The following is a 23209-nucleotide window of genomic DNA, read 5'->3' as shown; positions in this document are numbered from 1 at the left end:
AATTGCCCACTACAGCAGGAAAACACTGTCAAAATACCCCATCTAGAAACTCAAAGGGCCAAGACAAAGCTTGATAAAAAATAAAGGGTTTATTGTATAAAAATGATTGAGCAAGCACAAAGCTCTAAAGAGCACAAAGGAGATGCCTGAAAAGGTAAGGCGATACACGGTAACCAAAGTCCCAAAACAGAATTCAAAACTGTGGTCAAAACAGAGCAGAGGTTCAGAAAATTAGATGGCACAGTTCCAAAACAGAATCCCAGAGGCAAAGTCAAAAACAAGGCACAGGGTCAAAATCCAGAAAATCAATAGACAATAGCAAAGACACAGAAACTCACAAGAACTCTTCTCTCCGTAGCACATTAAATGAACTGGGAATGTGCATCCTTAAATAGGATGGAGGGCTGTTCCCTGGCAGTGATGGGCAGGTAGCCCTGCCCTTTGTAGAACTACCCGCAAAGCACAAGAGACATAACCAAAGTCCTTCCCCTTTTCCAATATACAATTAGATGTGCAAAATAAATTAAATAAACATTAATACATATAAATTGTATAAAATAACGAAAAACCAACAAGAAATTACACTTCGAATCCCAGCCAGGGCAGATCTACTGGCTGAAACATGACAGCGGTGGCACAAGCTTGACAGGTGCATTAGACATTGTGGGTGGGCAATGCGAGTCTAATGGTAAAGTGGGCAGACTTATGGAAGCTGTCACAGGCTCGGCTCAGTTTTCATTTTTAGAGCTTACAACAGCATTCCAAGCCTCCAGAATATCCAGCAGTGGCTTGGCATAGAGTAAGCCTATGTGGGACCACCTTTGCCACCACCTGCAACACATAACATCGAGCTGTAAAATCTCACTGGCACAAGGTCAGTTCAAACATCAGCAAGACAAGGTGCTCAGGAAGCTGGCAGAAGTGGTGGAGATATCCAACCACAAGGGCCCAGCTGCAAACCAGCAGATTTATTTTATTTAGTCAGGAAAAGCCCACAGATAGCTCTACCAGAAGGCCTGCACCAAAAGCTTCTGGCTCCAGGGGTGGATTGGAACATTTGAGGTGGACCTGGGCAGGCAGCTGCACTTCCCAGAGGAGTTATGCAACAGTTCACTGGATCCAGATATAGTGTTGTGGGCTGCAGCCATAACATTTGTGCTGTTGGTTGAGCTGGCAGTGCCATGGAAGGAAAGGATAGAGGCAGTAAATGAGAGCAAGAGAGTAAAGACCAGGTGATATTGCGCAGGGAAGCGAGATAGTGTGTGAGGTCCTACCTGACTGAGATGGAAGCCAGAGGCTGTGTAGACCTATTAACAACACACCTGCTCTAGGATCTGGCTAAGCAGAGAATCAGACTGCAGAAGACAACCAAAGAATTATAAAATGAAGCCAGGCTTCTGGTTGTGGCTGACGAAAAGGAGGAACATGTCTTGAGGACCGACTGACTCCTGAGGTGGTACCAGGGAGCCGTCCCTGTTCACTGCCCTGCTACCAGGAAATGTTCTGTGACAAGGGGAGAAACATCAAGGTGTCCAAAACTGATGACCCTGCAGATAAACAAGCTGGCACTGGCAGAGGCAGGCACAGAGCCAAGCAGGAAAATGCCTACCTACATGCAAATATTAATAATTTGACCATTGAGCGTGTGTTTGGATTGTGTTATCACTAGAAAATTAATATATACAAGTTTGTCACTCGCTACTGTCTACATGTGTTGATTAATCTATCCCTCTCGACAGCTGACAAAAACACAGCAAAAAAATCAATCTTAAAGCAACAGCTATAACATTTTAGCAATACTTCTATAATAATAGGACTTTATTCATTTTACCGAATGAAGTACAATACTGTACTTTGCAGCAACAAACAACCTCATCACTCGTCTAAGTAAACCAGGAAGCAAGCAAATAAATGTAGTGCGCGCGCGCTGTGCCTTTTATAGTAAACGTCGACGCCCTCTCCGGGCAGTCCGCGCGCGTCCCTCTGCTCGCCACGCCCCGCGCTCAGCCCCTCCCTGTTTATGCTTGGTGACTGAAAGACTTAGGCGAGAAACACAGAGAGAGAGAGAGGGAAAAAAGAGGAGGGAGTGCGCGCGCGAGGACCAGCGCCAGATCGAGCCAGCTTTAGCTGCTACCCCGGGAGAGGCGATGATGGCGGCGGCCGTAGAGAGAGGAGGGGTACGGGCCGCCTTCTTGAACCCCACTGGAGTTGGCGGCGGGGCAGGACCCGGGATGGCGAACGCCCCAATGGTACCCGCTATGGCCACTGGCCCTGGGATCTCCGGTCCAGTTCCCGTGCCCATGAACCTGTTCGCCACCTGGGAGATTGACCGTTCTTCGCCGAGCTGCGTCCCGAGGTATGTAAATCGTGTGCACTCTATCCCGGACGGGCACCAGTTGGTATTAAGGACGGCGACAGTCAGCTAGTGTGCGGTTTGCGAAGCGGTAAGCGGTGCTCTTAGCAGGGATGTGCAGGCGCTGTGCTCAGTGACACATTGTTAATCCGTCAGTCATTTGTGTACCAAATGCAATCGCAAGACACGGTTTTTCCAGCTAAAGGCAAGCGCAGATATTTCAGCATGTGAGTGCGTGTTTGTTTTGGCTGTCGTACTCGTGCTTGGCCCTTTTTAAAGAAGTTGGCACATAAACCCCATTCCCCTCCCTCCGTCTAATGCTGCGAACCCCGTTTCGCTACGGCGTGCTTCTGAGCACAGTGCACGCCCATTCCCTGTCTCTAGCGGCGGTTCTTTAAAACCCTGTTTTGTCACGGCGAGATTGAGTTCTCTTGTTTGTTTTCTTATACTTATGGGCACCCATCGTGATTCATTTCACTTTAGCGCCTGGAGCGGTGGCTAATAGTTTACGCGTGCGCACCTTGGCGCTAAAGGGGGCGACTTTGATTTCAGGAAAGGGGGGACGCGGGTTGGAAAGGTGGACGAGAGGTTTTTCCCAAGACACAAAGCCACCCGAAGGAAATCTCTTCAAGACATTGCCCAGCTGTCTATCTAGATGGTTTTAAAGGCTCGTGTGTTTACTTATTTATTTATTTAGTTTTACACTGCAAACAGATCGGATTTCGTTGAAAAGTGTGTTTCAGATCGTGTTTTCAGCATGACACACATCTCGTGTACGTTATTTTATCAACAGCAAATACGAACAAAGTGAAGATCGACCCTTTCCTTTTATTTATCACCTCAGCAATGCCTTCAGCAGAGTGTGATCTTTGAAAAGCCCTCAAATGTAGAACTTACACTCTTGTTGATGATGGTGAATATCATGGTGGAAATGCTTTTGCGGAATGGGCGGTTGTGCATATACCACATGAAAGCAGCCGTTCACTAATTTTGAATTGTTTCTGGGGTTTAAATGGACAGGATGTTTTCAAACCACGACAGGAATTTCGATTCATTGACATTTACTGCTGCAAAGTGTTTGCTCTGTGGTGGAGATGGTGAGAGCTCTGTTGCCAAAGCTATTACCACTAATTGCAGAACTCTGGGAAATATCACCTTTGTGTGTTTACTAGTAAAGGCAGATAGTGGTTAATTTTGTAAAATAGCTCTTTTAAGTGTTTACCAATAAGGTAAATAGTGGTTAACTTGTAAAACTATCTCCTTTACATATTTACCAAATTAAAATGCATTGGCTTTTGGGAAATATCATCTTTGTATGTTTACTAAACAAGACAGATAGTGGCATAGGATTTGGGCTTTTATATATAAGATTCATATTGGTTATGTACTTTTATTGCTGATGTGTTTTAAATTTTGCCTATATGTTTATCCATATTGTGTCACACAGCACTAAACAGACCTACTAGACTTTACAAGATGTACTGTACGTTGTCAACTATTTTTTTTTATGAACTTGGTTTTTACTTTACAAGGTCACAGGTACTTATCTTGATGATATTGGGTGCAATGTAAGAATCGTGGGCGTGGACGGACAATGGGATTTTAATGCTGAGTAAGTTCATTGATGCCAAAGATTCTTAATTCTTAGCCAGTATTCATCAACAGAACATAACCCTTGCATACCCACTGAATGTATTTCAGGATGGATTCCATCCTGGTACCACTGATAGCAGGTTCTAGTGAGTCGTGTTTTTTTTTTTATTGAGAGAGATATATACTTTATTAATCCCAAAGGGGAAATTCACATAATGTACCAGCAGTATACTGATACAAAAAACAATATTAAATTAAATAGTAATAAAAATGCATGTAAAAGCAGACAATAACTTTGAGTAATGTTAGCATTTACTCCCCTGGATGGAATTGAAGAGTCGCATAGTGTGGGGGAGGAACGATCTCCTCAGTCTGTCAGTGGAGCAAGACAGTGACAAAAGTTTGTCACTAAAGCTACTCCTTTGTCTGGAGATGGCACTGTTAAGTGGATGCAGTGGATTCTTCATGATTGACAGGAGTTTGCTTAATGCCCGTCACTCTGCCACAGATGTTAAACTGTCCAACTTTACTCCTACAATAGAGGAGTACAATATTGGTGAATAATTGCTAGAGTGGACGTAAACCTTTGGTTATCAAGTGGCACGTTTGCAGCAGAAGCTTCAGGTGCACATTCTTAATAGAAAATCTCGAGCTTCTTGAATTAAACTTGCTTCCTGTCACAGTAATTCTGCCCAACTTTTTCTTGCACTTGTATCGGTACCAACTTTGAGCATGAGCGTGAACTGCAGGATTCCCAAGTACATATGTCTACTTATGTGGACGTTTTATCAGTCAAAAACTGTCCTCGATAGAGCCCATCCTTTCAGCTCTGACACGTGAAAATGACTTTTCATTTCAGGACTTATTTCAAATTGAGTGTGGTGTCACTGATATAAATAAATGAAGACATAATTCAGTGCATACATAAAAAATGCAAGCAACACAACATATTTTGTGAAACATTTATTTATACTGCCATTTATTTATTGTTGCATTTCATAGTACTTTAATTTACTTTCACATTTGATTATTTAGTTAGCAGAGCTAACTATTGTGTTTTGTTTTTGGCTGTTTTTTTTTTTTTTTAGTTTGCCTCCACTTGGAAAGTAGGCGGAAATTAATTCTGCACTTAAAATTCATTTAAAATCACATTGTTGTTGATACATGAGGAAGAGTTCCATAGTAGAACAAATTGGTTCAAACATAAAATGAATCATCTGAGCCCAATAATTTGAACATATAACTTAAAGAAAAAAATTATCATTACTAAAAATTTTAAAAACCCAGGAAAAAAACTCAGTAATGCTGTCCAGTTGTGATCTTAGGATGTTCTTTATGCATACATGTGTGCATCAAATTCAACACTTCATTATTGGCACCTTTTGACAGACATCAGTTCACTTTATGTTCTTGTTCCTTGCACATAGTCTTGTTGGTGATGAGTATGGCATTGTTATAAAAAAAGATGTGGCCTTTCTTCGTAGTAGCAGGTTACATATTTGGTAACCTGTTTTTGGTTAGACTCCTTGAGTAATCCATCCTGTCCATCTAGCTGTGTTTACAAAGCTCTGAAAGACAGGTGCTATTGTTTTATGGTACTATTTGCTTTGTAGAACACCATGCAATGTTATATAAATATAAACCATTGATCAGCTGGCTTTTTGTAGTTCTGTACTGTCTGTCTGTTTGTGTTTATAAAAGTTTTAAAAGACAGGATTCGGTGTCCTGTTTGCTTTGTTTTGTATGAAACAGGGATTTTAAGCAAGACTACGGTGCCATTGTGTATCTGGCACATGGTGTGGTGCGTTTAAGGCTTTTTAACAGTGGTTATGAAGTTCAGTCCTGTGGGCCCACGTTGGCTTTTTGTTCCAACTAGTTTCGTAGTCATCGTTATTTTATCTTTAATTGATCTTATGTTTAAATATTTTCTTCTTCTTCATCTCTTAATCTGCATTCAGAAAGCGCAGGGGTTTACATTTATAATAGGGTTAGAAGGATTTAAATTTTTGTCACTCTCTTCACAATGCGTGACACTGACTAAGTTAATTTGCCTGTGCTACAGCAATTAATTATATCTGTAAACAGTTCTGTATCATTGAAAACCTGTAAATTGCCTTGGGTGACGTTGTCATACCAAATATACAATAATAATAATTGATGTTGATTCAATTTTGCATATATTAAATTAATGGTGGTCCATGGAAGCTTAAGCTACAGTGTTTTGAAAAAAATATTGTGATACTATTCTGCAAGTGTTGATGGTTTTTGCCATGGTTGAAATTTACTTCTTTGTGGGGTGTGAAAATGTGCAGAAAGCTTTGAAATCCAGTTCCTTGATTTTAGCCAAATTAAAGTGTTGTTTCTAAATGGAAGAGAGCTTGTTCAAAACATTTAGTCAAAAACATTGTTAAGATACTGTATCAATTGCTATAAAACAGTTCATTTTTGCATTAATGTATTCATAAAATTTAGGGGCATGCAAATGTTAAAATCAGTCCTGCAGTACCCATTGTAAAAGGTTTTGGTTGAATGTTTGAATTTGTGTATTAGGTTGAATGTTTTGTTATTGTTAATGTAATAGAATGTATCACGAAGACCTGAGAGGTATCTTCACCAGATGACCCTTTTGTTACAATAATGGCAGTCGCCTTGATTCTCTGGGTATGCAATCCATTACCAGTGCTCTAGCATACCCATTAAAGGTAGTGGGACATTTCTACACTTTTGTCAAGTGCAAGGCTGTTGAAGTGAAAGTTATTACCCCATTTCCTAAGAGGTGCTATTTTTCTTTGAGCTTATTCTCAATTGTCTTCCCACAAAAATGTTATATAGCTGTCCTATTTACACAGTCTTTTCACTATTTCAATAAAAGAATAATGTTTTCATTTGGTGGACAAAGTAATTGAAGGGCGCACACATTAATGTCTTCAAACTTGCCTTGAATGTACCTTTTAGCATTTACTTGCTTTTTACACATTTCACCATTTGACAAATAAAAAAATGTCAGTTACGTAGACATAATAATTACTATACAGAAGGTTTCAAGTGATAATGTGTTTCAACGAATTTAAATTTATTTTGTCTTGTTTTACAGTTTCCGTCATAATTCTCTAAATGGAAAGCCAAAACATCATGGCATTCTCTGACTGTGTACTTATCTTAAATGTAGAACATTTTTTATCTTATTTAATGTTGGAGGATATCACTATAATACTAATGTAGCAAAATATATATTTTTTTTAATAAGAGTACATTGTAAAATTATTCATTCCTTAAATATTTTCAATTGTTGATGGATTATAAACAATACTTTAAACTGGTATTTTTATGAAGAAAAATGTTTTTCAGATAGATACATTAAAATATTTTGATCTTTTTGTTATTCTAGTGTACATCTTTTAAACATGATAGAAATGGCTCAAATGAGAAGATATTGACCTTAGCATTGACATCTGATTGCGCACCATCATTATTTCTGAATAGAAGTTATTGATCCTACAGAATCTTAAAAAGAAAAAAAAACTTTGTATGGAACTCTGGGGTAATGTATTAGAAAGCTAAGGATTAGGAAGAGGATGCATAACTATGCTCAGTTTTTGAAATGTCTCTCATAGCGCTGTTGTTTCAGTAAGTTGCATGACACAAACCTAGAAAATAAATAAAAACTCTTTACATGGGAAAAAAAACGGGGCTTGTAGGGCAAAAAGAGTGAGAGCCTAACAATTACTTTTAAAGACCTAGTGCCCGAGGTTGGAAAATCTATAGCATAATTTAAAAGAAATAACTATCTACAAGCATTTCCTAGTAATTTGAATGAGTTGGAGCAAATGTGTCAAATGGGGCTTTAAAAATGTTCCTAATGCTTGGAGTGTACAAACTTGGTAGGCACCAACTACAAAAGAATAAGAGGTGCTACTGTAAGAAAAAGGCGGTTAAAACAAATATTAAAATGTAGAGGCTGAAAATGTAAGAATGCATTTATTTCAGTTTTTACTAGTATATGTACTGACAAGTAGCTTATTTATCATCTCATTTTGGGTATGTCATAGCACTAAAAATACAAATTGGATAAAAACTGTTTAAGTTTAATTCATAATCCAGCAATATTTGAAAACTCATAGGGACTGAATTAGTACAAACGTTTGTACATTTCATTACTATTAAAAGTTTAAAGCCTTCTAACATGTTCAGATGAAACATACACATTAGATGCAAAGAAGAAATTCAGCTTAATATACCTCGCCAGTTACTGTTTTCCTAAATTTCAGAATATCAACAAGCCAATATATAAAAGTCCCCAGATTATCAGCTGTTCTCCACTACTTGGCTAACATATTCTGTTCTGTTATTGTGTGTGGAAAAATAACTTTTAATGTTTGTGCAAATTGTACCCATGCAGTTTAAATATGAACTCTTTTGTTCACATTACTACAAAATACATTTATCATTTCTAAACGTTTTGTCCATTCGTTTTCTTAACATTTTTGTCTAAAACGAAAAGCTCGCTTTCCTTCCATTTCTCTTTCTAGAGCATTCCCTGTAGTACCAGGATCAGTCTAGATGTTATTTTGAAGTCTGTAAATCAAAACCGCACACAGCATTTCCAACGAAGCCTCACAAATATGTTGTACACATTAAGAATGCCCATCCTTGGCTTCTGTGTGACACGGTATGATAAGTAACCCAGCATCTTGTTAGTTTTCCTGATTTGTTTAGTGTGTTTCCAGGTTTCTGACAAGGACAAGTCAGCTTTGATTTTTAAGACTTTAAAGTTTCAGAATCCAATGACTGAGTATATCTTCCATATTTAGATAGATAGATAGATACTTTATTAATCCCAAGGGGAAATTCACATAATAAAGTAAACCCTAACCCTAACCCTAATTTACATTTAACATCAGAGACTTGGGTAGCTTTGGGACTGATTATCTGTGTCGAGTTTTATCTGTAATGACTTAGCTGACTCAATGTTATTTCTCAGTCTGTTAAGACTAGAGTCATCTGCAAACTTAAAAAGTAGGTAAGTTATATCTTTACCTAGATAGTTTAGGAAAAAGCAGTGCCCTCTTAAAAATATGTATCTGTGAACAGTTGTAGTGTTTCTTGATATTGTAGGTCATCTTGGAGAAAAGCATCACCTAAACCTAAAAATTAATAATTATAATTTGATTCACTTTACAGTTATACTGTAATGCATTTCTTTATATATGCACTTAAACTTAATTCCAGTAGATGTTACTGAACTGGCTTTCACACTGTCAGGAAAAATGCTTGTGCTTGGAGTGTCCTGGATAAGTGCTGGCCTTTGCCTGAGTTCAGCTAAAGATATTACAGAGATGCACAACGATGGGTGTGTTTGAGTGTTACATTCATGGTAAGGTATATGTAAGTGTACTGCATTCTAAAATTTGACAAGCATTAAAGTCAGAAGGACAAGTACAAAAAAATGAAAGAATGTGTAATGGCTTATGAAGAAACTGTAGTTAATGTGAAAGGACTCAAGGACCACAGGGTTGATGCAGAGAAGCCTAAAATCCTACATTAATCATTCATAGATGAAAAAGAATTTCCTTGACAGCATTAGATTTTAAGAATGTTTAAGAATGCAGAGGCCCATTAAACTTTAGTTGTATGCTGCAGATGTTGAGAATGTCCTGAATAGGCAATAGACAGGAATAACAAGTACAGTTAAGCAAAAAATGCAAGCTACACGGAACTATGTGTGTTACCTAGTAGGGCTGCGCTGTTCCTAAAAACCCAAATTTTAAAACAGTATGGCACCGGTGTTTCAGGATTTTCAGTACAGGAAATAAACGTCAGCTTTTCTCTTATTCCCACCCTTCCTTTAACATTCAGTATTGCAGTTGTGGAAAAACCAACTTCATGAAACTAAACAATGCCATGCAATTGAAACTAGGAAAAGTGTGGCACACCAGGGAGGCTGGAGTAAGACAGGGAGGTTTTGAGTTACCTGTTATTTACTTCTGAACTGTTTTGGCACCAGTAGTGAGGTTTGAAAGCTGGGATTGATAACGATCAGAGTTTTAGTACCAATCCAAAACTATTCCTAAGGCACATTGAGGGTAGAGGTCAGTAATGTGTGACCTTCGGTCTAACGTGGAAGTGAAAGAAATTGCTTAGACACCAGTTGGCAGCAAGAGGTTCCACCTTATAAACAGAGGGGTAAAAATGGCCTCCTGGGAAGAGTATATGAGGCTATTGAGGTTTAATAATAAGCTGGTTGACCCTCTAACTCCAAAAGAAACACATTCTGAATTAGAAACATAGGAGACTGTGCTGTTTCTTTAACAGGGCAGTCATCCTAAAGGTTGACTCAATAGTTTAGCCTTATAATGGGGTGGTGAGTGCAGTAAGTGAGTATATGTGCTGCCAGGGAACTAGGCAGTAAATGGCCTGGACCAATTTCAGGTATGAAGTCCTGTAGTAAACTGGATTACTGCCAGATGGGAAACACACTTTGAATACTCAGTCTTAGTATCAAGGAGCAAGTTACTCAGTATCATGCAGTGATGATTTTTATGCCTTCCTCTGAGACGAGGAATAAGAGAGAACACTTCTAGGCTACATGACAGCTGTTAACACAGTTATCTGTATGGCTTCCTGATCTTCCTTTAAGGAGGACGGGTATAATCATCTAGTAGTCATAGTAATGTTCAGAGTTCAGTGAAATGTTTCTTGCATTTCTAACCAACGTGTAACACATTGGTACACTTAGTGTGTGTATTGTACTAAAAATTTAAAATAAAAAAGACAGTCAATACAGTATTGCCCACGCAAAATGCCTTCCTGGTCTCAAATGGTACAAATTCAGTGGCAAAATTAACATTCAGACTGAAGTCCTTTGATCTGGTCATATATAAATTAAATTGACACAACTGGGAAAAACACCACTAGCCCACTGTAAACTAAAAGACCAAAGAGTGTCAGGGTGCTGACATACCAAGGAGAAAGCCCCATTTAATTATTAAATGGAATCTAAAGTAAAATAAGTGAAAACAAGACATAGGACCAGAGTTTTCAAAAAAACTGGATATGGAGGTCTGCCTTCTTCATTATCAGTAACCAAAATGAACACTCAGTTCCGGTGTTGGTGTGTATTTGACTGGACAGAATAGGGTATGGCGGTACGCTCTGAGGTGAATCTGATGTTATAGTTTGCCTAAAAATTATCCTTTCAGTCTAAAAAAAAGAAAACCAGGGTTATTAAAGAAGATGTTGCACCACCATCCTTCCCCATCTTTCCCACCTACTTTAAGCCAGTAAGCCATTCCTTCGGCATTTGTGTGTTACATCACAGAAAGGTGCAAAGCCTGGGGGTAAGGACTTGCACAACCTGGGCTTTTCCTCTGAGATCTAACAATTTAAGACCTTTTGACTCTTTATAGTTGCTCACCTGTGGGACACCAAAGGGAACTGTAGGCTGATTCTGCTGTTCTTACCTCAGATGTGATTCTGGAGTGACATGGAAGAACCTGAATGAGAGCTTCCATCATAGATTTCCTTTGAGTATGGAGTAGAGTGATTGAAGGAATAAAGACAGAACAACTGAGGGAGAGAGTTAATGGGTGAGAAGGTGATTGCTATAGGCATTGGGGCAGTCGTGTATAAATGGATAAGCCACCTCATCAAGAGCTGGCAGATTAAGCTGTGGAAGTAGGCTTAAATTGATTACAGAGTTTTTATTTTTCTTATCATATGTGCTCTTTGTTTTTGTTTTGTTAATGCCATATAGTGATTTCATTCTGGCTTTACTACTAATCACCAAGCACAGTGGAAGTCTCTGGGGTAAAGGCACAGCAGAAGTTGCTAGGCCAACAGAGCCTGGTATCCTTGTAAAAAAAAAATAAAATAAAATAAAATATATAGGGCAACCACTTAACTCAAATGTGATTCTGGGTCTGGGGTTGAAGTAAGTTGGAGAGTAGTCAGCTACATGGGTAGGTCAAGAATAATTACAGTACATGGTTGTTGGTTTTATATGTTGAGTTTTACTTTGCATTCTTTCTTATTTATCCTTCTCTCTGTACTTACCGTTAATAATAATGGTTATTTGTGTTTACTTTTGGCTTCTTCAAAAATAGGCTACTAGGGTACGTTGGGGTAGGGTCACATCACTGGTGGATTGGTGCCACCTACAAGGCTCTTTCTTCTTTTGCATCCAGTGTTGCCTGGATAGGCTCTGGGCCTACCACGCCCCTGACTTGGGATTGAGAAGGTTTGAGAACAGGTTTGTACAATTAAATGTGTTCATTTATTTCCCTGGAAAAGTATTTAGCTTTTCTTTTTGAATTTCACTTTTACTTTATTAGATGTATAAAGTGCAAAATGCCTTGTGAAAATATACACTACTTCTAGATTCCATTTCTGCAGCGCATTCAAGTTAACTCCGTGCCAATTTGCCTAGTGATGTTTAATAATGTTAAAGCTTCCTCTGTAGTATGCTTATTGTTTTGTTGCATTTTTTGAAAGCCAGTTATTGGAAAAACAAAATTGTATACATTTTTCTTAAAAATTCCTACTTTGCTCATTAAAAATGAAAACATAAGTGAAATGGCTGCTTTATGAAACATACTGTAGTAAATAAAAAGTGCTCATTTTACCTGTTATTTTTTTAGCTTGTTATTTTCCACACTACTTTGTGTTAGAAGATTGTCACATATTCAAGAGTTTATAGGGTTGAGGATTACAGTATTTGCTACATCACTTAATTTACCGGAGAATATGAATACAGCTGCAATTCAAATGGAAATCCTTTCCACTGAGAAACTGTGTTATATTCTTTTTGTAGTAAAAAAGAAAATGTGAGTAGCGTGGATGAAACTCGGATGGTCTGATGATCATGCAAGACAGAAATCATCCCTGGGCAGGATATGCATTCTTCACAGAGGGCATTCATGCACATACATGTTTATTGTTATCTCCCTGAGGAGAAAAGTCCACTCAGAGTAACAATCCACATTTGACAACAAAGATGTGCTTTCTGCCTTCTGCAGTACAACAGCCAATAATACAGCCATTAAAATAAATACGTTCAAAGCAACATTAATTACATTTGCACTAGAAATGATCTCTGTGTAAAGAAAACAATATATCTTGTTTTTACAGAATATTCCCATTGTGCAGTTTATTATTTTGTTTAGTTGTAATTACTTTTTATTTTTTCTTTCACTTTTCATTTTGAAAATTATTACAAAGCCCAGCATAACGAAAAGATATACAGTGGGTACGGAAAGTATTCAGACCCCCTTCAATTTTCCACTCTTTGTTATATTGCAGCCATTTGCTAAAATCATTTAAATTAATTTTTTTCCTCATTAATTTACACACAGCACCCCATATTGACAGAGAAAAAAAAGAATTTTTGAAATTGTTGCAGATTTATTAAAAAAGAAAAAGTGAAATATCACATGGTCCTAAGTATTCAGACCCTTTTCTCAGTATTTAGTAGAAGGACCCTTTTGAGCTAATACAGCCATGAGTCTTCTTGGGAAAGATGCAACAAGTTTTTCACACCTGGATTTAGGGCCTTCTCCTTAAATCTGCATTACAAACAACATCTTCAGAAAGTGAGTTTATAACGGATCCATTCACAATGAGAACGACTTATCTGTTGGAGAACAGAAAGAGACACCCATTCTGGACAGGAGCTCAGGTGGCCAAGAATGCTCACATACACAATCCATAGGGTGGGACAGTGGCACAGTTGTAGCGCTGCTGCCTCGCAGTTAGGAGACCTGGGTTCGCTTTCTGGGTCCTCCATGCGAGGAGTTTGCATGTTCTCTGTGTGGGTTTCCTCCCACAGTCCAAAGACATGCAGGTTAGGTGCATTGGCAGTCCTAAATTGTCCCTTATGTGTGTTTGGTGTGTGTGTGCCCTGCCTGGGAATTATTCCTGCCTTGTGCCCTGTATTGGCTGCGATTGGCTCCAGCAGACCCCCGTAACCCTGTGTTAGGATATAGTGGGTTGGGTGATGACTGATGACTGACAAAATCCATACCAGGCGTAATTTTCTTTTCAACTACTGCAACACCACAGCAGGGGCTACAAGAGCTTTTGGCTTATTTTAGTTAATCAGTTGTTTTAAAAATGGCATCTGATGTAACATTATAATACCATTTTCTGGTGATTTTATTTTTTATGACTGCTTATACTCGTCCTTTTTGATGTAGGGTATTCAGACGCAGTTCCTAATGTAAGATGAGGGAGACACAAATTTCTTTCCAGATTTCTCAGTGATTTCCATACTCTGCTGCCAATGGAGAGGAAAAAAAAAAACAGAAAACTACCTTGGATACTTAAAACAGCAACCGGAAAACCAATGTTTTATCTTTGTTTACCCAGGCTTTGCAGTTGCCCCCAGTTTCCTTCCTTCACTTTCACTGCCTTAGGCATCCTCAGGAGTGAGACTCATTCATCCTGTGTCATACACCAGTACTTCCATCAGTCCTCTGGAAAGAATAGATGAAAAAATTGTATGTGTAAGTACTCTAGACATGTGTTTATTGAAAAATAAAAAGGCTCATAAGACCGCGAATTAGAAGGTAGGATGCATTTCACATATTCATCCATGGAGCCTTGTTTCAAACATGATACATGCCAAAATGTATCATGAAATTTCAGATACCTGTGATAAACCTAAACATATATTACACCTTTCGCATAAATGGTTTTATCAACTTTTTTTCTTTCTTTCCTTTCTATTCCCTTATATGTTTCTTGTGTGATGTTTGGATAGTGGTCAAGACCTACTTAAAGCTTTTCATTAGTGCACATTGCACACTTGCATGCTTTCTTTACGTCTGATGCTACAGGGATAAGCTTCAATTTCCCATGAACCTAAGGTGGGAAGAAACCGGTTCTGAAAATGGATGGATGGATACAAACGAGAACGTGTGTTATTTCTAGGATATCTGTCATTCAGGTAGTGGAGTTGTTCATGGAATTTTCTTAACATGCCCTTCCAATTAATGTATACAGTTTCATTGGTTGTTAGCATTCCTTGAAATATTTCATGGAAGACATTTGATTGCTGGTATATTTTTATGCTTTGTTTTCTTGCTGTGGTACTTGGTACTCAGAAGAGGGGTGTATTTTTCAAGTGTGCATGTGGGGCTTGTTTCATATTGAGTTTAGAGGGTTTCATATTCCAGTTGTCATTGAAAGTTACATCACATTTGTCTATTAATTGTTTCTTTCCTGAAGACTTGTTTTTTTTAACTTTCTTGTTATATACAATGACAAATGTTTCAGATAGTACAAAATATTGATGTTTAATTTTTATTTAAGATAAATTTGTTTCCAACACAAAGTTAACTTATTGTCTAGCTATTAAATATACTGTAATTTGTATGGTTTACAAATGACGTTCCACAGAGTAATTGTTCTGTGAATTAATGACAACAGCTTTTCCAAATGAACATACATTTTCCCCCTTATAAAATAAGTTCTGTTACATGCTTTCTTCATGATTCCTTTCTGTTGGAAATAATAGCAGTACCAATTTTATTTAAACAAGTAGTGCTAGTGCCTTGGCAAGGTTTCTTGCATGTTTTGGCATCACAGCTACTGCATTATTTATCATGTTCTGTTTAAACCTGCACTAAAATTTAGTTCAAATACAGTGGGGATATGATTGCATTAACAGATGCAGTCAGTCTGGGAGTAAAATATTATACCTGTTATGATTTCAGTATTGTGCTAAGTGCTAAACTCATAAAAGAAAAAAAGAAAAAGTGTTTGAATAATGTCATGCTCCTATGGAGACTGCATTAGTTAAGAATTAAGTTGTAAGATCCCTGAGATGTTAACATTTCTGACAGCTAATGATTCAAATACAGTACACAGATTTGGATTTTCAGGCATCCGTAATAAAAATTCCCTTTAAATGGTGAATAGAGGCATTCAACTTTTATTTGAAAGTGGTCGGAGCTGAAAATAAATATGGTAAATATAAAATCATTTTATTATTGATAATAGAGGGAACTCGGGCTATTGAAATCCAAGATCGTATCTGGCCCCATGAGACTACTGGGCTGCACAACATGATGCAGGACAGGAATAAGATGAGATGCATTCAGACAACGGATATGAAAAGAAATTGTTGTGGAAGTTGCTGTGTTGAAATAACAAAGATGTGTGTCCTTTGCAACTGTAAATATTTCCTTAAAGAATTTAACAGTAAGTAAATGTATTTTGCACGCCATTCTTCCTGGCAAACTGAGAAAATTTTATGAGCAAGAATAATGTAAGATTTTTTTGAGCAACCCTAATTGTAGTAAACATAGACTATTCTGTTAACTATTTTTTATTATATTGTTCAGGCTATCAGCATTAATTTGTAATTCTGTGAATAGATAGATAGATACTTTATTCATCCCACAATCATGATAAATGCATGCTTGAGTAATTTCTTCGTATATCTCTGTGTTACAATTCCGCTCAGCTGTTGATGTGTTCAAGGCCATTTTCCTGCCGTGTTTATTTATGTAATTAAATGCATACTGTACAACATCAAAAAGAATCATTGAAAAGTGCTTTAATTAAGGCAATTAAGTGAATTAAGTGAATTGACTTGCTGGTAGTTTATTATGTAGACCACTGATGTTTATTTTTAATATATATATAATTATTAGTTTGTAGTCATGTATTGCACGTTTTGGTACAAATTGCATTTATTTGTAAGTGTTAATTATCATATACTATACACTTTTTATATCATGGTTGGAGTTTAGCATTGATGTTTATTTTTGCCAGAATTTTCAAAGTGATGTTGTGCCTTTGTAGTAAGATATTAAGAAAGAAGTGAAAGAAATGGTGAAGGAAAAAAGCATATCTGATAAGCGTTTTCTTTGTCATCTTGGATGCATGATTTAAAGTCTTGTGAAAAATGCAGCCATGAGATAATTAATTGTAATCCCCTCAGCCATGACATAATTAATTATTGAGGAGGAGATGGAATCAATGTGTGCAGAATACCGAGGTTACATGTTTTATTCTACATCTCATTCTTTAGTCTGTATAACATCCCCATGCCACATCTTTAATTCTTATCTTTCTCCTGCACTTCAGTCACACACCTGATTAATGTTCAACAATGTAAAGCAGTGCTCTTCAGAATTCCTAAATCATACTTTAATTCCTATGGTGTACTTCTAGGGCTGTGCGATGTCTTAAAAGTTCACATTGTCGTCATTTCAAAATGCCGACAATATAGATAGATAGATACTTTATTAATCCCAAGGGGAATTTCCCATATTTCAGCAGCAGCATACTGATAAAAATAAACAATATTAAACCACCACCTCTTGGTGGGTTAGGGGAGACACAGAAAGATACTTGTGGATTGCCCATGTACCGCAGAAAACATCTGCCTGGGGTGGTGGGGGAATGGTGCTCAGGTGTAGTAACTCGTAACACAGGAATTAGTTTTGTTGTCTCACAGATTGCTGCAGTTCAGCACATATATTCAGTAAAGTTATTGCAATGACTCAAAGGTGATTCATTCCAAGTTCATTTAAAATTACTACATATCACAATGCTGTATTGGCATGAAACTCTAACATTAAATCTGCCTCATCATAAAATGGATTTGAATAAATGTCTACCAACAGGAAACCAAAAGTTACAAATATACTATTACTCACTCAAACATGACATCCTCAGTTGTTCTGTTTCTACCATCTGCTGAACAATAAAGTGATTTGGCATGCATTATAGAAAAAAAATGTTTCGTTGTGTTTCATCCTCTCATGGCTTTTTCTTATCATGCGTGCAAACGAAATGCCACAAAAAGCACATAACGCTGAGTTTTGATTGGTATTATGAACTTACGATGTACAGTACAATGACATTGGATAAAAAAAAATGAAATGTAAGGCACTGTTCTGATATATAGTGTAACCAGGTTTATTATCTCGTGTACACAGTAGAATTACATTCCTATTTGCCACCAAACAGTGCTTGAAATGGGAACAAATTTCTGGCCTTGTTCCTCCTTCTAGCTCTTTGTTACTTTTTCAAGACCAGGTGGGGGGGCTTCCCCTTGGAGGTTGGAGTGTGTGTATATTAGTACCATACACTAACATTCGATTGAAAGTTGAGGGTCCCTTTGAAGCTTCGAGCACCACTGGTACTGACCCACGTCAGGCATTGCCCGCAAGACCAAATAAGCACCACAATGCTGCCACTTCTTTTGTACGGTGCCCAAATCTTACTTCATAGGTTATGTAAAAATAAAACACCACAAAGATAGGTTCTGGCTGCCTAGGGACATTGCCCTGAATAAGTGGGTTTGAAAAACGGAATATATAATATAAATAAAACAAATTGCATTAGACTGGGGATCAGTCACCCACAGTATGAGCTGGCATTCCATCACGTAGAGGAGGGACCTTTCCAAAGGGGCAAACCTGCCAAAGTTGCAAAAGAATTCAAACTTGTGCGGCCAAATCACCACAATAGGTGATCATTTTAAAGAATGTAAAGAGTCAGAAACCGTGGGGACTTGGAGTCTGTGAACACTGCAGCGGTGCCTTGGTATAAATATACCTGCGCTCTTCCCATTCAAACCTTGTGCATGACACACTGATCAGGCAGCCTTCCTTCAGCTACAGTGCACTCCTGCTAAAGTAGCTAAGGGCTAGAATTTCACACACCTGCTGTTTTCTTGTAAGGTGTGCAAGATTTAAAAAGAAAAAAAAAAGAGAGAGAGAGAGATGGCTGTAATTATCCTCAAGGAAATTTCTGGAAATGTTTGGATCCAGTTGACATTTTTTACTTACATCGAAGATGTGTACAGCCAGTCGGAGATGGATGATACCATTGACCATCAGCTGAGCCCTGATGGCTTACATTTCACTAGTTTTATACAATTTTCAGGTGTATTTAAAAATCTTTAAAATAAACATTTTGTTTTCTCACCAAAATGAGGGCAGATTGCAAGGTTCACAGAACTGTATTATGAACCTTTAGTGTCTATGGTTATGTTCTTATTGTCAATATTTTTTAAAAGTATCTGTCATAGAGGAGAGCAACTAATTTGTTGTCAATGAACCCTAAGTGGTGAATGCACATCTCTCTTTTAAAAAACAAGGAAATACTGCATATATTTGTGTATATGGTGTAGTCTCCTTAAGCCATAGCAGATATGGAAAAACAACTACCCTAATGAGACGAGATTTTATTTCAGGGTGGTGATCCACCTCTGATTATGTTATTGCTTGCAGTGTGATTTGATAACTCTTAATAAGATTTTGTTTTTTTATTTGCAACAAAAAGACCTGAGGGTTGTTACCTTTAATCCAACAAACAATTTATTACAAGTTTGATGCAGTATTCCTTGTACATAGAAAAAAAAATGCTTGAGTAGTAAGTACATTTAAGTAGTGTTTAGCAAAAATGGATGAAATGGATATCAAAAGTGTAAGCAAACATCCCTAAAGCTTACTGGAAAGTATCAGTTTGTACTAATCTCAGAACAGAGTACTCAAGGAACAAGTGGGTGAGACAGAATGTTAACCTTATGCTTTTTGCACATATAAAGTGACCTAATGAGGAAACTTGACACATAGCAAAAAATAAAATTATATAAAAAAAGGTTTTCTTCATTAACATAAAATGACTATAAGCATATTGTTCTCCTGCCAAGCTTGTTTCTTCTGTTTTATCATCATATACAGTATGCAGTTGTTATTCATAATGAAATGCATAATTTCAAATCTGAAATACATGTCACTGACGTTTAAGATATAGTAACAATAAATGCACCTGGAATTTAAATAGATGAGTTCATTTTTTGTCTAGTTTCATACATAAAGTGTTGGTAAATATTTCTTATACCAAAAATTATTACTGTTTTCAGCTCACATAAAAATGTTATCAAAGGGAGTAGAAAATGATTTGGTGTTAATTGTAATGTTACAGCAATAAACAGACAAGCTTAAAATATTATTATGATTCCCTTGTATTTCAGTCTGAGTTGTTGTTAATTTGCATCGGTCTGTGTTGCAGTAATTGACTAGCAGCACAGTAAACCTTTGCCTACTTCTCATCCTGTTTTGCTTTTAAAAACAGCTAAGCAGAACAAGCTGATAGGTGTTACAGATCAAAACATTTGGGGATGTCCTTGTAAAGTTTTATTTTCAGCTGCTTTGTAAGATATAACTCAATGTATGATTCTCTGTTGGTTATTAACTCCTAATTATCCACTGTTGATCTGAACTGGAAAAAAATTACAGAGATTTGATTAATTATATACGAAATAGATGACAGCCTTTAAACATGCATTGGTTTTAGGACTCAGTAGTTTCATGCGTTCAAAAATATATGTTCATGGTTTGAAAGATCAGGTGAAAGTTAATAAAAAAAAAACCACAACCAGTCAGCAAAGAAATGAGTTTGGCTAATTGCAACACACCAATGCATTTCACAGAGGCATCCGATTATTTCAGTTTTAAAAGTACAAACAAAACGTTTTTTTTAATGTTCAAAAATGTGGTAATATTTTTTATTAGTTTACTTCACCCATTTTAGAAAAAGTTGTTATTCAACAAAAACATGCTTTGTCTATAAATTAGTGAGTATTTGTGTCAGCAGCATCCCTTGTCAAGTGATACAGTTATCAGGCATGTGAGTGCCTCTCATCATTTGCATTAGCATCCAGTTATTGGGGGTATTAAAAATCTACTTTACTGAAGAGTATAGTAGAAGATGTTTGGGGTTACCTCTCCTATTTTCTTATAGTCTTTTGTTTAGTTTTTCATACTTAAAATGGCTTTCCTTTAATATATCTTGTGCAGCTTCTGGTTCTTTGTTTAATATAAGGTCTGACTTTCCTTGTTATGTGTACATTGTGATAGGTGTAACCCCCAGGATTGGCTCCAGTAGACCCCCGTGACCCTGTAGTTAGGATATAGCGGGTTGGATAATAGATGGATGGATGGTAACCCTCAGGGCGGGTCTCCGCACCCAGAACAATACCAAGGAGGCAAAAACAAATAAAATCGGTGTTTTTCTTCTTTTTTATTTTTTTATTTTTTGTCTGATAGTACGGAAAAATACAACAACAGCACAAAATACACATAAACATAACCAACATTCTGTGAGCTTCTAGGCATAACTATACAGGCTATAAACTCGTGTCTCTCTTACCCCTTAATGGGTAAATCTACAACAAAGCACCCGTGCTGCTAGTTCAGTCAGAGGTGCAGTGCAGGCCCATTTATTCCTTTCTGTGCCCTTACTTCTCTGCCCTCTTTTCTGTTTCTTATTTGCTTTCCCTCTAGTCTTAAGAGCAAACACTTCATGTTTCCACTGAGGCCATGTTATTCTTAGATTTCTGCGGTTGCCCTTCTTGGGCAGGTAGGTCACTCCTAAAGCACTGCCTCTTGTGGCTTATACAGGTCCTCTCCTTCTACTGCGATTGTTGCCCTTCTTTATCTTGATTGTCTGATACTGGACCTTACCCTGCCCTGTGCCATTCTAGTGGCATCCTTTAAGCAGCTTAGAACCCCTTAACTGTATATACATGTAAAGTAAATATACATCTGTAAATACAGCATCAATGTCTGCAAAACCCTTTAAACACAGAAAGAAGCGTTCATTGGTGATACTCTGACTGACAGATCAAATATCAAAATGAGTTGTGTTTTTTTTTTTTTGCTGTTCAAATATTTGTGGCCATTTACTTTTAAGAAGATGGTATTTTTCTGAAACTGTGAGAGAAGTAATGTAAGCCTGTCACATGCTTTGGCACCTTCATTTTGGATTTGGTGGTCTTTACTTTTAAAAGAACAGAGCATTATGAGAAGACCACAATATCTGTGCATTACTTTACATTGCATTGCAGCTTTCTGCATTATATTTTCTTTTTCTTATACAACTTGGTGTGTTTATGTGCTTTGTTAGAAACCAGTAAAAATGCATATGTAAGCTTATATAAAGAATGTCTCTACACTATTTATATGTGTAATGTGAAGATGAAATGTTAATGTTCAGTATGAACTTGATTTTTTTGCAGATGGTAGTCCATTTGCATTATAAGTAGTATCATATGCCAAACACAATGCACTATTGCATTTTGACAATTTATTAAAATTTGACCCTGTGTTAGGATATAGCGGGTTGGACAATGACTGACTGAGTAAAATTTGACTTATGTGGCTTTCTGGATTATAATTATTGTAAGCCTTGCGGGCAGCAGAAATATTTTATTGCCTTGGTTCTGAATATATAGCCTTTTAATGTGGAAGATAAACAATTTAATATGTACAGAATGAGGTTCCTTAGTTTCTTTATGAAGCTGCATGTGTAAGCTCTGTCTTTTTATTTATTTTTTGGCACCTTTGTTGTTGCCAGGAGCTTCAGATGAGTGACACTCAGTTACAATACTGTTCATCTCCCTCACTTTTGATAAGACCTTTTCTGTTAACTTAAACAAGGAAAAAAGTGAAAATATTTTATACCAGGGACAGATTTTTTTCTTTTGCTTTTCAGGACTTATTTGAGGAATAGGGTTTGAAAAAAGAACTGGTTATTGGCTCTATTTATGTCATTGACACTTTGAACCGAGTAACATTTATATTAAAAGGAAACATTGAGGGTTAATGGTTGGCAGTTAGAAATGTAATGATTGCAAGTATTCATTTAAGCAATGCTTTATGGCTTTGGACTTACCTAGCCATGCTCTAGCATGAATGCCTCCTCTTTTAAGTGTGCTAAAGTGATACATCTCATCAATAGTTTGTTTGTTTTCCTGAGAATTTCTTAACTCTGACAGTTAATAAAAGTAATTGTCATAGCTATTTGGTTAGTGCTGTGGTATGGGGCCAGTACTAATAATGTACAGGTTCTGGTCCCCTCTCTTAGTCTATAGTTCAGTTCTAGGATGAAGGGCGGCCATTGTAGAATTGAGCATTTCTGCTGTTTTGCATTTGCATTTTGTGATTACACTAATTTCTGCTCAGATTGTAAAGATGCCCAGAGTAAATGGGTTGACAGTTCAACTGATCTGCTGCTTTTTAGGTGCATCCTTCAACAGTTGGGCATAATGTTCAGCTTCCTTTTATCTACTCTTCACTGACCTAGCATACCATGACTCTAAGTAGGGTGTATGTGTATATTCTAAAAAACATTAATTCTGGATTTAATTCTTGTATCTGGGGGGAGGGAGGGTGTTCTATGAATACAGACTGTACATGTTATTTTACGAAGGCCCCACACTTCAGTTTACTTCCAGAGTTAAGT

The 23209-nt window shown here is 37.2% G+C and overlaps 1 protein-coding gene across 1 annotated transcript in view; it reads left to right on the top strand.

Moving 5' to 3' along the window:
- Positions 1-2026: 2026 nt before the first annotated feature.
- Positions 2027-23209, top strand: part of LOC120516224 (phosphofurin acidic cluster sorting protein 1-like) — a 181860-nt gene continuing 160677 nt past the window's right edge. The window contains exon 1 of the mRNA XM_039737725.1: positions 2027-2356. Coding sequence (XP_039593659.1) covers positions 2148-2356 — 209 coding nt within the window. The 5' untranslated portion in view covers positions 2027-2147. The remainder of the gene's footprint in view (positions 2357-23209) is intronic.

The sequence above is a fragment of the Polypterus senegalus genome, chromosome 16 (assembly GCF_016835505.1).
Source record: "Polypterus senegalus isolate Bchr_013 chromosome 16, ASM1683550v1, whole genome shotgun sequence".
In the NCBI taxonomy this organism is placed as follows: domain Eukaryota; kingdom Metazoa; phylum Chordata; class Cladistia; order Polypteriformes; family Polypteridae; genus Polypterus; species Polypterus senegalus.
The sequence above is the reverse complement of the archived record's forward strand: the minus strand, read 5'-3'. Positions and strand labels throughout refer to the sequence as shown.